The 17170-nt window shown below is 38.0% G+C and overlaps 1 protein-coding gene across 1 annotated transcript in view; it reads left to right on the forward strand.

The window, feature by feature from the left end:
- The window catches only part of LOC134541815 (neuroendocrine protein 7B2), a 50866-nt gene that overhangs the window by 18574 nt on the left and 15122 nt on the right, over positions 1–17170 (forward strand). Inside the window, exons 2-5 of the mRNA XM_063385508.1 lie at positions 126–245; positions 5419–5501; positions 8782–8885; positions 12460–12626. Of these exons, the coding sequence (XP_063241578.1) occupies positions 126–245; positions 5419–5501; positions 8782–8885; positions 12460–12626 (474 nt within the window). The remainder of the gene's footprint in view (positions 1–125; positions 246–5418; positions 5502–8781; positions 8886–12459; positions 12627–17170) is intronic.

Here is a 17170-nt window from a genome sequence, read left to right on the forward strand (position 1 = left end):
TTATTCAATATTTATATCCATGACATGGCTAATGAAACAGCATGTTCTTTATTCCGTCCACGGAGTTGCTCGAGCGAGCGGCGAGATTCGGGAATGCTCGGGACCGTTCGGGCGTGCCCGGAAAGGAAGGGAGGTGGTGGAGGAGGGGAGAGGCCCGCCCATAGAGTCGCGCAGATCAATAGCCGCGCCGCGCCTGACGAGAGCTGAGGCAGACCCGGCCCTCGACACAGCGCACCGCTCTGCAGGTGAGTGCTGCCCGCGGGGTGCTCCGGGCGTCTGAGTCGCCATCACTCACATCCACACATACAGCCTCGTTCACTGCGTGTGCACGCATTTCCATTGCACAGTAGTTATGGCACACGCGAGGGTTCGCGTCACACGTTCGAACACCAAGGCAACTGAAACCACTGCGTGGTACGAACCACCTGTGCTGTTCCGGGTGTCCGGGCTGGAAGTATAACGTTACATAACTTTGCTTTCGTTATGTTGCAAAGTTCTTGCATTCCTTGGTGGCAACCTAATGCAGGTGGAAACTTAACAAGACACTGGTCGAGAGTGCTTAACTTCGTGTGACTTAAAAACTTCGCTTCTTCTGAACGCCGTGTGGTTTAAAAAAAACGCTCATTCACACTACGCGTTTGCGTGCAGTTAGTTATTTATTTTGCTTGGTTTCAAAGTGAATGAGTTTCGGGGCTAAAAATTTGCTAAAATGTATATTTTCGCAATAAGTTTGAACTAAGTAAAACTGTACAAACTTAATGTTTGAAATACTCAAAGTACACGCATATAACGCTCGTCATTCCCATCGACTTCTGTCTTGTACGAGTCTGTGTCGGACTGAACAATCTTAAACATGCCAATTTATTTAGCCACGTGACACTCATAAAATAATGATCTCCATATTACTTATTTTAAGTTCAATCGAGACAATAATGAGATTTACAGTTTTTCTTGTCTAGTTTATTTGTAATAATGGTTGAGCAGGACTTATGTATTAGCAATACTGCCCAAATAGTTCGGAAGTTAATTTGTCACGTAGTACTGAAAACAACGGCACCTATTCCTTGTGCACAGGCGAGAGCAATATGTTTGAAATAAGTAAACCGCTGTCGACAGTGCTTAGCCACCCACGACAAGAGGTGAGGCAGCGCGCCATATGGTGGCTCAGAGCTATCGACCCGCCAGCTGTCGCGTTGCTAGGGGCCTGCTGACGCCCGACAGCCGGGACGTGCCATTGGCCGAGTGCAGAGCGACCCGCACGCCGGAAACTGACCTTTATTGTCGAGAACGTCATTGATTGGACTACGTGCCAGATATTTCATACATTCCACAAGGACATAACAACTGCCAGAAATAATTGGTTTGTATTTTATTTCTAAACGCTACAAATAAAATGTTTGCAAACACCCTGTTGAGTTGAATATAGAATGCGTTGTTTTAAAAATAACTCAACTGTGAAAAATCTGTGAAATGTATGATTTTTGCAGTCCAGCTCTAAGGCGAAAGATTAATGATTCCATTGTAACATCAAATTAATGAAAATCGTATTTATGACATAGTATGAATAGAATAAAATATAGCATTGGAAAAATCTATGAAAAATCTTGGCCCTTAGAAATAAAATGTAAAATATAATAGTTATTATGAACTCGATTTCTGGCGTGTTATGAAAATTGTATTCTAATAAAAATAGCGTGAACACTAGGCAAAATATCATTTTATTTACTCAAAATTATCACATTTATGTAAATACTCAGAATTGTGATAACTATTACCTACATATTTAAAGTTCTTGAATCAAAAATTAAACAGTTCTTAAATTGCATAAATAATTAATAGTTAAGATTAAAATACATTAGTTCAAGTTAGAGTGAAACTCCAAATAATTTTAATTGATGATATCTGCAAAAATTTATTAGTTCTGATGTTACATTCAAAATATTAGGAAGCAATAGTTTGTATATTACTGTTAATGTGTAGTTAAATATACACTCATTTTTTGTAGTTAAATTAAAATAAACTTATAGTTTAAAAAAACTAAAAAAAACCTGCTTTTATCGTTGAATGAACTAAATATAAAAAAAATTAAGTTTAGCTTTTTTGAAGTAGCTTTGCTTCTGGATTGTAACCGCATGCAAGACGAATACAAAACCGACGTTTCGGTCGACATTGCAGTCGCCATCATCAGGGTAGTGTTACCTACTGAGGTTATTACAAGTTCTTCTGCCTTGAATGCTCTCGCCTGAGAGGAGTGTTCCCCGATTGGCTGCAGCTGTGGGCCAATCACAACCTTCCTTTCATCTAGTTGGCCCGTTAGTTTGGCCAATCGGAGCTATGCTTCTATGATTGAGGGGAGGGGGATGTTGGCAAATCATTGGACTCTTCTCTTCTGATTGGCTGCCACTGATTTGCCAGCACTTGATCACGCCGGAAGAGTGGCCAGATAATTTCAGATATAGTAACCATATTGCCATTAATATACCCCGGGCACATTTTCCACGATAAACCGACCTCAGAAACACTCTAAATCAAAAAGAATATATATATATCTATTTTATTTTTTAATTTAAGGAACTTATCCCCACCCCGGGCACATTTATACCACGGCCCGACTTTTTGGTTCGGAAACACACTCAATTAAAAAAATGGGCGCGTGTACTTATGTACGCGCGTGAGAACTTATACTTATTTGGCATCATTAAAAAATAGTTTTTAATTGCATGCAAATAATTAATTACAATAAAATAATAAAAGGGCTGGAAAAATATAGTCAACACAGTCAATAAAGTTCAGTTTAAATCTGAAAAATTAAAAAAATAAAATTTAGAGAATAATAAATATATATGACATAATTTGTACTAAATATTATAAGTTTCTTAATTTTAAATATTTATAATTGATTATTTAATTTAATATTTCAAAATAAAATAAATAAATTTAATAATAAATAAAAAATTAAATTTAAGTTTATTCATTTTTAAAATATTTATTATTTTCTTAATTTAATATTCACTTTTTATTTTTATCAAAAAGTTTTCATTAAATTTTTTCATTTATTTGTATAAATATTTATTATTTTTCAATTTAATAATAAATATTAAAAATTAAAATTTTAATTTGATGTACGATTTTTATTTTTTTTAACAAATTTTTATTAAATGTTTTATTAATGTATTTAATGTATGTATGCAAAATATCAACACATTCAGACGTTTAAAGTGAATAAAAACTGAATGGAAAAATTTTATTACATAGTCCATTCTTCATATATTATATATAGATCAAGCTAACAAAAGCGTGGTAAAAATGAGTGCGTGTACTTGTAAACAAAAGATAAACTGTAAAGTTTCAGCATTCTGTACTACTGGTATAGTACAATAGAAATGGTTAATATTTATTATTAAATAAAAGAAAATTTTATTTAGACAGGCAGTAGGTCACTTTATCACTATACAAAAATAAACAGAATGTTAAAAAAACATTTTTTGAAGTTAGCCAGATATTTTGGACACAAGCCCTTCAAATGTCACTATTGTTTTCAGTAATATTGTAACCGTATCTTAGATAATTAAATTTTTATTTCTCATGTTATATTTAAAATTAAAATTCGGAAAAATCAGAGCGATGAAGTAAAAAATTTAAATATCTCGTTACTTAGGACTTGCTGAACTTAGTTTTCTCAGTCAGACTGTTTATGTTCGTGTTGGTTAAAATTAGGCCGTGGAAAACTTTGGATAAGTGTATACTTAAACAGTTTCAGGTCTTATCCTCTCAACAATATAGTTTTCACACGCACACACACTGCTATGAGAAATGCTTGAAAACTGCGTGGCGTCAGTAAAATGTGTCGTAACGACTTTTCAATGTGGCCTCCCTGGATGCAGGATACCTGGACCGTATGCACTTTCACGCGCAATCTGTTTGTTTTCGCGAATAAAGCGAAACTTCTACGTGCACTCTGCCGAACTCCACGCAGATACAAACATTAATTTTCACCCGCACACGCAAAATTACCATATTTTTTAATGTTTCGTACAGGCGGTCCTGACGGGAAGCGGTATTTCACAAGCCGGGCCAAAACGTTCCATTTCCCAGCATGCCCGGCGCCAGGCGCTCAGTTTGAGGCGCCGCGCCGCCAAGGCCTCAGCCAATCACAGGGCGCCGTCCTGGAAACCGAAGTAAACGAGATTTAATCATCTCAAAAAAAATAATCGACTGTTAACTAAACAATGTCACTTGGCAACACCTGTGAATGTGCCTGAAATAGTGTTCGAAACATAAAGCAGTTTAATAAAGATTGTTTTCAAATCTGTAAACAAATCAAACAGTTAAGTCGGGTATCGTAGCAACGGCAATCAAAACGTAAACAAAAGTTGAAATACATCGTTTCTGCGCTCTATACTACTGTTATAGTACAGTAGCCCTTTTTTCATATTGGTAAAAATTTCGTTGCATGGTGCGCGCACGGCGTTAAAATTTACTCAAATAATTTTTTTTCCATAAAGCTCCTAAAGAAGTATAACTTAAAAAATACATATTTTAGAAATAGTGTTGATTTTGAAAAAAAAAAATAGACTTCGTATTACTCCAGATATGCAATGAACAGATGATAAAATATTTTTCATTACTTTTACAAAAATGTATATAGGCCTACGTAAATAAATTAAGCATCCATATTTCGGAAACAAATAGAAAAATAACTGGTTAATTATAATATAAAGTCTTAACCAAATTTTAATATAATTTATTAAAATAATAATATGCTAATCGGTGTCACTCTCACTATAAGGGAATGTAGTGTAAAAATGATTCAAAATAAAAAAAATTGTTCTGGAAAATATTTTGGAAAAGTGTAAAAGTGACATAGTAATGTTATTCTTAGAATAACTTTTAATAGTAACACTTTACTAAATACTCGAATTAAAAAAAAAATTGTTACTGCACATTGTTACTGCTAAAAACATGAATATTTTTTTTTCATGATTCTATTCCAAATTATTAAAACTTGTAAGAGAAATAGAAAATCCTTAGATCAAACATTTTTTTCTGAAAAAGGAAATAAATTTAGTAATATTTAAGTATATATATTTTAATTTTATTTTATATTTAAATTATAACCTAATTTTTGGCTGAAAATTGTTTATATCTTCAAATAACGACTAATATATTTATAGGCACTCGCCTCTGATATTTACTACCCAGATTTCAAAAGTAAACTCACACAACTTTATTGTAAGCCGATTGTGAGTCCAAAGACCATGCGTCATCGAGGCAGCATCTCCTTGCGAAGCAACAAGCTCGTACACTCGCTCACTAAAGCAAGCGTCTGCTCACTGAGTTGTTGTGCGGAGGAATGGAAAGGCATGCAGAGCCGTCACTGAGAACTGGAATGGAGTAACGGGGATTGTTTGTTCCCAGAGCCTCGCACGATGGGGCGCGCCTACCTCATGTGCGTGGTGACCCTTCTGGCGACCACCACCGCATACATACCTCATGAGAAGGTGAGTCACGCGCTCGGCAACAGGTCTCTGAGAAAAGCAATATTTTAGAAAATTCTAATATGATGTGTAGAGACACCTGTATTTCGCAAATACATTTCGTGTCTAGGTACATCGCAAAACACCGTAGTTTTTTTCTTGTAGTTATTTGCTGTGGTCGGCGAGAGGTGTTTTACCGCACTTGAAGGGGCAAATGGGAATGTGGATACCGTACTGCTGCATGCACACGATTCGCCATTACTCTAAGAAAAAGCTACAGTGTTTTGTGACATACCTTGACACCAATGTATTCGTGAAATACAGGTGTCCCTAATGATGTGTATAAATATCTACGAGCAAATCCGTGTACATATAAAATACCCTTATATCTTCTGTTACTCAATGACAACATTAACTATATGACGTTTTTCTTACTTATTTTGTAAAAAAAATATATACAATATTTTATCATTATTAACTTTATCTTGCAGGACTGGAACAAGCATCTAAGCTGTAACCGGTGCTTTAGAATTGAATGATGCTTTAGGATCTCAGAGATGTAAGGAGTAAGAACATTTTAAGATATACTGGCAATTTTAATGGTACCTATTGTCTGCGCGTAAGAATAGAATGGCAACTAAAGAGTAAATATCTTTTGACTATCGCATAAGGAGTTACTAGGTTACTGAAATCTTATACTAAACTGGAAACTTAGACAATACTAGCAGCTTAAATTCCAATAGCTCTTTGTAAGTAACAAGCTCCTTTAGATGTCTAAAATATTAAAATTCTCAGGCGACTAAAATGATCACTGGTGCCTAAGATAATTCTTAAATTTTTATTGTTTTATATCAGCTCTTAAATAGCCAATGCCTGGAAAATTTGTTTCATTATCTAAACCAGTTAGCCTATAGCAACAAGAGCTTCATCTTTGTTTAATAGTGTTTAATTTCCTTCCTAGGTTTGGCAAAAAGCTGTTTCAACTGCTCTGCATGAAGTATTTTCATCTGTTTGCGTCGTGAAACCTTTCCTTGCAATATGATTCCTAGCTCTTTTCTGAAAATCGTTGTTTTTCTGCAATCAATTTATAGGTCTATGGTCTAAGTGATTTGTTTCAGAGACCATGCTAAACTAATTTCAGTACATTGAAGAACTGGCGAATTATTTAAAGCCCTCGACAGGAAGTAGCTAACGTGGTGAAGACCCATGGAACGAGGAATATTAAGTAATAGATGGGCTATCGAGTTTTTAAACCTGAGTTTCAATGTTTGATTTGAACTTTCACTGAATCAACTATTATTCAAGTTTACCATTTTGTACATGATTCTAAAAATAAGTGTAAATAAACTAAGAGCAACTTTATTTGTACCCACTTGAATGTAATTATTTGTTGGTTGTAATTATTAGCTTGAATATTTTTAAAAGTTTTTATTTACATACATGTAAGTATTTTTATTTTTTTAAAATGAAAATCTAGTTGAATACATTAAAATCTAGAATTATATATCTGCAACGTAAACTGGTGTCAAACTAATTAAGGATAAATCCTTTTTTCATGTGGTATAGCCATTCTAAGTTGACTGCATTATAATGCTGCTGGATTTAGAGATCTGGAGGCCTCAGGGCAACAGAGGAGCGGAGGCCCCCTGGCCCCAAATTATTTCCCAAATAAAATTAACAATTTTATTCCGTCGAGTTTTCCAATAAATAATGTATTGTGAAATCAAGTAGATTCTCTTAGTATGCACCCACGCGTGTTTTAACAGTGTTTCTATAATATTATAGGCCCCTTCTGGGAAGGGTGCTCTCAGAATGGTTAATCTGATTGCCGTAACAAAAGGGATAAACAACAGTGCTATAACAAGTATACGAGGGATTTCCAAAAACGACTGTTACCAGAACAATTAATTAAATAGTTTATCCAGGGCGATCAACAACTGCCAAAGTTCATTACATATGTTCAAACATGGGAATTTCACATTAATATGCTTTCCAAGAGCAAGTTATTGATAAGAGCATATTCCATCATGATCTCAAGTATGTGTAAAGTTATTTTTATTTAATGAACACGTTACTGTTCCTCGTCATTAAATATGTTCCTTTATCAATACAGATTAGAAATTCACACTAAATATAGAGGGTTACAAATTTGAGAATCACACTCAGTCTCATTGGACACACGCGGCAGAAAGCCCCATATTACACAAAGCGATCCATCTTAAATGATCCTCAAGGCACAAACATACAAAAGTGGTTAACACGCCGTACATCATAAATTTGCACTCTAAATAGTTATAAAAAAAAGGGAAAGACGTGGTAAAGAACAAACAGAGAATGTGCGCACATTAATTACACAAAGAATAAAAAGTGATAAGCTTCGCTGGCAACGCTGGGACTAACATTCCTATCCTAGCGGGTAAATTACAGAGCCCTCACGAAAATTGTCTCGCAGTGCGCGAACCACAAATACATCTCGCGAGTCACGGTTGACTAAGGGAGGAAAAACTCTAAGAATTACTCAAACAGAATTTAGAAGGTGGCAGCCTAGACAATGATTAAAAAAAAAAAAAAACTAGTAAGGAAAATTTAAAACATTTACGTTAAAAAAACGGGGGCGGCCACCGCGCCCCATCAGAAATCACTCAAAATCAATATCAACCGTACCGAATCAGCGAGAGCAAAAGTATGTTGATCGGTCGGAGTCCCAGCGTCGAAACAGGAAGAGGAAGGGGGAACAAGCCCTTATAAAAACTACCCAGGTGGCGCTAGCGTCGTCAACCGCCGACCGAAGAAACGAAAAGAGGGGAGCGGGAGGGGAGGGGTTTCAAGCAAAAATAAATGGAGGGAAAGAGAGGGAGGGAAGGCCGTGTGCACGGGCGCCCATGCCGCCCGTTACAAGCATTTAAAAAAAAATACATAAACATAATCGGAGACAAGAATTATATGAAATTAAATTTTAGTGTTAATGAATATTTCTGTTAATATTTAACAATAATATAATCATGTATGTACAAAATACTGTAGGTAAAGGTAAAACAGCGAAAAAAAGAATATCAAAGGAAAAGATGTTTACTAGTGTTGACTTGTCGGAATTTGAAAGATTTTTTTTCCCGAAGTCTCTATTGTGGGGGCCCTCCGTTTGTGGGGGGCCCCCTCCGTTTGTGGAGGCCCCGGGGCTTTCGCCCCGGTTGCCCTCCCCTAAATCCGGCCCTGGCTATAGCTGTGCCGCTCCGAGGGAGTTGGGGCTGAGAGGGGCTCCTGAGGCCACGGTGGCTCAGGCGACTGGTCGCGCGGGCTGTTCCAGGAGCACTTCCTGACGGACGCCCTGCTCAGGGAGATGGTGGACAGGATGGGCAGCGAGCTGGAGGACGCCGCAGACGCCTACATGGACTTCCCGGACTCCAGCAGGTGCGGCCCGAGTGTCCGTGGCACAACTCCTCCCGGACTGTCACGGCTGGAGGAGCCACTATCTGTTACTGACACACCGAAATACCACAACGCCGAAATAACAACTGAATGAATTTGTGTGTGTTTCTTAAATGTTCTTTAACGGCGAAATACCACAATCAAACCTAACCTTACCTAACCTAACATAAGCTAGCGTAATATAAACTAACTTAACCTAGCCTATCCCAGCCTAGCCTAACATAACCTAGCCTAACCTAACCTAGTCTAACCTAACCTAGTCTAACCTAACCTAGTCTAACCTAACATAGTATAACCTAACCTAACCTTTGTGGCAGTCCTGCAATGACATTTTTCGGCGTTAGTGTATTTCGGCGTTGTGGTACACAGCAGTTTTCTAGCGTGTCGGCGTTGTGGTCAATTTGGCATTCGGCATTATGGTATTCGGCGTTATTGTACGTTCGGCGTTGTGGTATTTCGGCGTTGTGGTGCGTCCCCGAGGAGCACTATCTGTTACTGATACACCCTGAGCTGTTGTAAGCTGCACTCAGCTATGACGGCATCTTACAGCTTTCCATTGAAATGCCTATACTAACTTAGCTATTACAGAAGTCTTTAGGTAATGAAATGCAAAATATTATAGAAACGATTTTGTACACAACCATGTTAAAAAACATCAAGGTTTTATTTTTAAACCAAAATATAAATCATGTTATGAAAAAGTAATTTTTTTTCCTCAGTCATGGAAATATAAATTTTATTAACTTAAAAAGGAAAGAACTCACGTCAAAATGAACTTAATAATTTATTTTTCTTATTCTTTTAGTTTGAAGACCGTAAGTTTACAAATAGTCTAGCGCAATTAGTTGGATCGCACGAGTGGTTTCAGCATTGCCCAGTGCAGCGTGCTGCATCGCGCTGCATCGTGCTGCATCGCGCTGCATCGTGCTGCATCGCGCTGCATCGTGCTGCATCACGCTGCAGCGGCTCAGACCACAGCAGGACGGGGCCATAACTTTGAAAAGAAACATCAATACGGAAAATAATGATGCAAAATTATGCGTCTTCTATGCTAGTGTAAAAATATAATCGCAAAACTTTGTGAAATGGCTGTACAGACGAGTTGTTTCTTGATCCACAACTGGGTCCAACTGCGGTTACTAATGTTGTCTATACAGGTTAGTTATTTTGTTTCTGGTACTGGGTTTGGCTACTGCTTGATTGTCTTGCAAATATTACCTAACTCTCCTGTTGTCCTGTTCCTGCTTACTTATCTCATTGTTTTAAGTCAGCTTCTGACAAATACGAATCTGCGCATAACTGCCTGGTTCATATTCATTGAAGTTGGCAGTGAGCTAAGTAAATAGTTGAACGTTGTCAGCGTCCATATTTGTACTAGCCAATAACCCGCTGCTTCACTCGCGCAACTTCAGGGCATTGCTGATATTTTTCCATTGAAAGAAATACAAGTGTTTAATCCAAACATTTTTACTAAAGAAACATACACAATTAACTGTCAGGTGCATAAGAGATGTAATTCATAACAAAACAGTTTTTATTTTCCCTTAATGAAATCAAAACTACCTTTTTTATTTCATGAGGAAGGCATTTAACAAATGATCAAACACGCACCTTTTTTCATTTTAATTGTGTTTATGCCATCGTATACACTGTTGCCTGTCCCGACAACTGGGTTAGTTAGGTGGAAACATTAAAACAAGGAGCAGGTGCGTAGAGCCAAATACACATATTTATTCATTAATATCAACAATATGAAAATAACAAACACAGAAAATTTTAGCAGTCCTTGCTTCACAACACCTCCGTAATGAGAATAGTAAATATCGCCTGATGATACTTAACTGCAATATGTTAAATTTTTAATTACACAACACTTACGCAAACAATATATATATATATATAAACTCTACCAATAATTGACAACAATACTTAAAACCTTGCATAATGAATTTGGTGTCAAGATTACCAAAAATATTCATATGAAAACGTACTAGTTAAAAATTTTTTCTTTGGAAAAATAAAATAAACAATGTTATAAAAACATATCAACATGATTGTCAAAGAACAGAAAACAATACAAAAATAATAAGTTTCATGAAAGTAACTTGGACAAATACCCCTCTCAGTTCACGTTTTGGATTACTCAATATGTATTTAATTGGACACAGTATCACTTCATAGAAGGAAATTTGAATGTTAAATTCTCGACTTTAACACCACTCGATTATAGTGGCCTTAAAACTAGCCGTAACTTGCCTGCTTTCATTTCAGTAACCACGATGTCTCGCGGCAATAAGCTGAGGTGTACTCGTTTTCCAGTTCCCCTCGCAGGTAAAGACACCTCCAGCGAGTTCACGGCAGTAGTTAGGTGTCCTAGGCTTACCCCTCCCGCTTCACGTATCCCTGCCGAGTCCGCGAGCTCAAGTCCGCGACAACTAGTCTCTGCACAGACGGACGCACGAGAACAATCACTCCGACTCGCTGCTTCTGCCGTGAACTGTAACATGCACGTAACCTTATTGAGGTGCAGCGATGCCATGGGGTCGCCACTAGCATCCGTTATGTCTCGTCGGGCAACAACTTCACGTACCGACGTAAACCAAACGTAAACGCGAGTCGAGCAAACTCACAATTCACCAAACGGCTGTTAATTTAATAAAAGCCCTTGTGTGTTAAATCCCAATCAGCATAGAAAATTTCATTCTACGTAAGCATAACTGCACTTACACACTTGCGTAACGCTGCTTAAGATACTTGCTTAAAATCGTGTCTGGGGCACGCCGCCACCAAATACTGCCAACCACCATCAGCCCGCTAACAGACGTTATGCCCTTGTATGCCCTCACGTCCACCCGTATGCGCTGAGTCGTCGTGTCGCACGCTCTGCGGTGACAGAATGGCTGAGGTCCACTAGAACTCGGCGTGGCGCCAGTGCTGGGAGTTCCAGCGGCGGTCGGGCAGTAGAAACACTTCCTTGCTCGGCGGGCGACTGTCTCCAGCAGCTCAGACGGGGGTCTTTCAGCCTCGCTACCGGAGCCGCCTCGCGGGTTGCCTGCTCCACAGGCGCGCCGAGACAAGGGCTAGCGGCACCTTTGAAAAAAAAAAAATATATATATATATATACTGTATAGAAGTCGTGAGTGGATAGGATTTACTCTACGTTTTTTCAGGAGCGTATGATGAGCAGCTTGGGAACTTCACCGCTGCAGGGCACTGCCGTAACGCCCTGTATCGTCTTAGGTTGTTATTTACACGTTAGAGCGCAGCACTGTCGCCCGCTGTCATTCCCCGCACACCCCCCCCCCCCCACGAATCATTCACTGCAGCTCAAGGTCGTTCAATGGTAGGGGGAAGGGGTGTTTGAAGAGTTCGACACTTTTCCTCTAGGGACCACCTCAAGTCGATGCCCTAGAGATGGTGGCGATTGCGGCGGTGAATTAACCAACTACCTCAAAACCGTATTAGAAATTTTAACCTGGGCTGGCGACTTCTATACAGTGTATATATTCAAAGGCGGCACGGTAGAACCACATCCCTGCGCCCTGGTTGTCGGCAGGATGGGGCTGGTGCCAGGCCGCGCCATCAAGGACCTGGAGGCCAAGGAGCGACAGGAGTTCCCTCTGGACTACGACCACCTCCTGGAGGCTGGTAACCCCAGCACCAGTATCCGCGACCAGGAGTACCTGCAGCACAGCTCGCTGTGGGGCCACCAGTACATGACAGGTGCGGCCCCAGCGACACAACCGCACCTGGTTGTACGCGCGCTCACAAGAAAAAATATCGTGTCCTGCTGAAAGTCTTAATCGTGGGTAAAAAAAAAAACAAATTAAGATTAAGAGTAAATACAAAAAGCAAATGACGCCCTTTATTACATAAATTCCACGCCGTGGGCAGTTCACACGGACTGCAACGTAATCTAGAGCGCGATTCGGCTGAGAGCGGAAAACCGACTACTTTTCCGTCACGCCTGATCAGTATGGTACCATAATGACCATGAAATTTAAAATTTTGTGTTGTGGTGTGTTCGGTTTTGGTGCAATTTTTAGTACGAATCTTGAAACGTTGCGCGAAATGAAATAAAAAAAGGACAGTGGGCCTAAAAGTGAAATACTTGAAAGGAATGGGGGGCACAAAATTGTTCACTGGCGTGTGACACTCTTTTTGAGTGTCCCTTCCCTCTTCTTTTTTTCCTTGTGTTTTTGTTTGTTGACGGATGATGCGCGCAGTTGGTGGACGCGTTCCTTTTCTGTTTGCAAATGCAGGTTTTGTTGTGGCTTCTGCCTGGTGGCGCCGCACGGCGGTGAGTTTGGTAATCCCTGAGGTGTTGTTTTTTTTTACGCGTGCGGCTTTGGGTTGGCAACGGTGTGGTCAGCTGTGGAAGAAGTGGTTTCTCTGGTGACTGCTGGGAGAAGTGGTTTGTCTTGCCGCCTCGGCCGCTTCGGTGTGACGAGGTTGAGGTGTTTTGAGAGGGGAGTTGGAAAAGCGGCGTGTGAGAGGCAAGTCTTGCCATGGAAATTTTGAGGGAGCGCCGGTTGAGTTTCAGCGAGCAATGGTTAAAATGGGTTGGCGGTTGAACTTTTGATGCAGAAAAGCGATCGGCAAGCGTCGTCACGGAAATGTTTTGATAGAATCCAAGATTATGCAGTTTTTTTTTTTGGTTTTGTTTTGAAATATTGTAATACGGATCTACGTAATTACGTTTTGCTAACGTGTGTGTTGGTAAAGTACGAGAATAGGTCAAAGTTGTGGTGTCCCAGTTATTGGGTCTACGAGCGTACATACCGTGTATCTGTTACAAGATTTTAAGTCCAATTTATTGTGAAATTTTTCCAAGAACGGTTTGGTAACCAAGATTATGCTAGGGGCACGGAGAAGTCTAATGGGGCGTTTGAAGACAAGAAGGGACGTTCTAAAGTTGTCCGCAGTCTTCTGACAACGGGACTGTGGCGTGAGGAAGGCGAAATCTGCTGAAGCATGCAAGATACTTCAGGCTTCGAGTTGGTGCTCTTAGTTTTTGTGCAAACAGCTGTAAATTGCGGGATGCAATTTTAAAGGCTGTTCGTCGTTGTAGAGGCTTCTAGAAAACTGTAAGTGTTAGACGTCCTTTTTTTTGCTTTTTGTATTGGGAATATTCGTCGTAATCTATATATATAAAAATGAAACCCGTTTTCCTTGGTCACGGCATCACGCGTGAACGGCTGGACCGATTTCACTAATTTTTTTTTTGTTGTGTTTGCTATGGTCAGGAGAAGGTTCTTATGAAAGAAAAAAATCAACGGAAAATTAGAAAATTTAAGAATACTGAACCACCATATATAAAATTATTTCCAAACTAACCCAACACTTTGTACAATATACATATTTTTAAAGTAACCTTATGACGTTTGACATAGAATTGACAGAATATTTGCTGCAAATATCTTCAAAGAGGATGTAAAGAAACTGTATCGTTTAGGAAATATTTATCAACATTAACGTTTTACTACATATTGTACCGGTACATTCGGTACAGAGCTGCTGGCGCAGGCTATTCTGGCTGTGTACATTCTGCCTAGGCCATTGTCATGCCATAATTCGTTATTACTGTGTTGCAGTTTAAAAATAGAAAAACAAATCAATAGACTATGTAAACATTTTCTATGTTTGTTTTTGTGTGATATACTTACTTATAAAGAAGAATACAACCTTTTTCTTTAATTTACAGTTGAATTTTCATTTTTGAACTTTTTTAATGTAAATTTATGTCGTTTGACATATAATTGTTTTAAAGACTAAGAAGATTTTTGTTTGCTAATAAGTGTTTGTTAATCATGGTAAGTTCACAGCTTCATATTGATTTTTAGAACTTTTTGGTGACTACACAATACTATAATTTGGTATACATGGTTATACAGAAAATGTATGAGAGCTTTTTATTTTCAGTTGGATTTTCGTTTTTAACAATGCCACCAACCAGACGTACAAGCTTAGGCCGCAGAACTCGAAATACGGCAAGTCAAAGAAATATACGAGCAAATCAAAGTGATGAGCAACGCGAAGCGCGAAATGAACTTGAACGGAATCGATATCAAGATAGGAATGTTGTGTTTAATCCCCACAGAGCTGCATTTAGTTATAATGTGGCAATTGATTACAGTTCAGAGCAAATTGTTGCTATTGGACTAATTAATATTGTGTGTCCACATTGCAAGGCATTGAAATTTAAAAATGAAGCCCCTGGATTGTGTTGCGCCAGCGGCCAAGTCAAATTCACGCCATTTGTACCGCCACCAGAGCCACTACATTCATTGGTTTCTGGAATTGGCCAAGATTCTTATCATTTTTTGTCTCATATCCAGCAGTACAATAATTGCTTTCAAATGACATCATTTGGAGAAACAAAAGTTATTCGAGACAATTTTATGCCTACTTTCAAAGTAAGTAAGTATAATGGTAAACATTTTTTTTTAGTTTTACAACCATGTAGCTGGTGCAAAATATGTTGAGCCAGTGATGTGTTTATTTTGTAAGCAATAAGTCAAATACTTAATAATAGTCTATAATCAAATGACTTAATCAGCAACATTTTATAACATGTTGTATTTCATAGTGGCATGAGCAAGGTGTTCCAATACTTGGTAAAGACTATTACCTAAAGCTGCCATTGAAGGCTGTTCAATGTCGAGGTTTAAAGTAGTTTTAATTTGAAAAAATGATGTAAAGTATTGTGGCAATATTTTGCCAGCCACATGGTGTTACAATTCGCTATACAATTACCTATATACATATTTATATATTAGTGAAATCGGTCCAGCCGTTCACGTGTGATGCCGTGACCAAGGAAAACGGGTTTAATTTTTATATATATATATATATAGATTAGTAAGGTCCTTTTCAGTTATAGTGATACCAGGGAATAATGGATTCATTTTTATATGGAGGATATTATAGATTCCAGTTCAAATTGAATAGGTACTCATACCTAAGATAGGTCAGCTATACAAAATAAAGTAGTGCATCATTGCTAAGCTAAGGCGGTACGAAGTTCGCCGGGTCAGCTAGTTATTTAATATATTTTCTTGTAGACTTGTTTCCCTTAGGGTTTTCGATCATCGCTTATTGGACGAGGTATTCGTTGTTTTTCCCATTTGGGGAGTTTTCGACGGCGCGTCTGATATCTATTTAATGGTGTTATTTTCGCTTAAACCTTTTTTGTTATAAAATTTTGAGCCTTTCAGGGTACACCACAGTAAATCAATTTTCTTTTTACGCACTTTGTAAATTGAATTTATAATTTATAATTCTGATAACGTCGCTGTTTAATAATGTATTTTGTGTGGTAAATGAAGGTTTTGTGTTGTGAAATGCAATCACTTTTATACATATGTTATATATTTTTTTAATGATAAATATTTTATCATATTTTTATATTTATTTGATGATTATCTGGTGAACTTTTATCAGTCCTGTGCGGCTGAGGATGGGATGTGAATATAAAACGAGGATTTGCTAAATCCTGGCAATTGAGTACAAAATTATAAACTGTGGTGTAAATTTTATTTTTGCGCTAGAGATTTTTGAGGCGCAAATGAATTTGTTTTGAGGTTTGGTCTACTAAACCATTATTCTTATTTATTACCATATCTTAAATATTATTCCTATTTGTCTTTTTGAAACTTAGTACTGTGTTATATAAATAGTTAAATACTAGCTAAACCCGGCCAGGCTTTGCTGTGGCACAGTTTAATATTAATTCATTGTTTGATTTAATATTTTACTGTGCATGGCTGTGGAATGTAATAGAAGAAATAAAAATGTGTTTAGCTTAAATATTTTTATTGTAAAGCTAATGGAAGGACTACATTCCTTGTTTTCCCATTTTTTGCATAAACATATAGATCAGATGGTTTACCGACTCTGGAGCACCCGACATATAACTGTCCATGAGAGAAGCATTCATTTTCTAAATTCAAACCGCACACTTGCAAAGATTGTCCTTGTGCTTTATTGATGGTCATAGCGAACGCAAGGCGTATTGGAAATTGAAGTCCTTTGAACTCGAACGCCATATCTGTCGGAATAAGTGGCATTCGTGGAAGTAATACGTCTTCACCTTTATGAAGTCCAATCAAAATTGTTGCTTCAATAAGATTATCCATTAATTTTTTAACTACTAATCGTGTACCATTACATAATTTAGGCTGACAGATATTTCGAAGCAATATAATTGGCACACCAATTTTCAAATTCAAAATATGTGGTGGTAATCCTGGAACATCGAGTGAATT

The sequence above is a fragment of the Bacillus rossius genome, assembly GCF_032445375.1.
Source record: "Bacillus rossius redtenbacheri isolate Brsri chromosome 4 unlocalized genomic scaffold, Brsri_v3 Brsri_v3_scf4_2, whole genome shotgun sequence".
NCBI lineage: Eukaryota > Metazoa > Arthropoda > Insecta > Phasmatodea > Bacillidae > Bacillus > Bacillus rossius.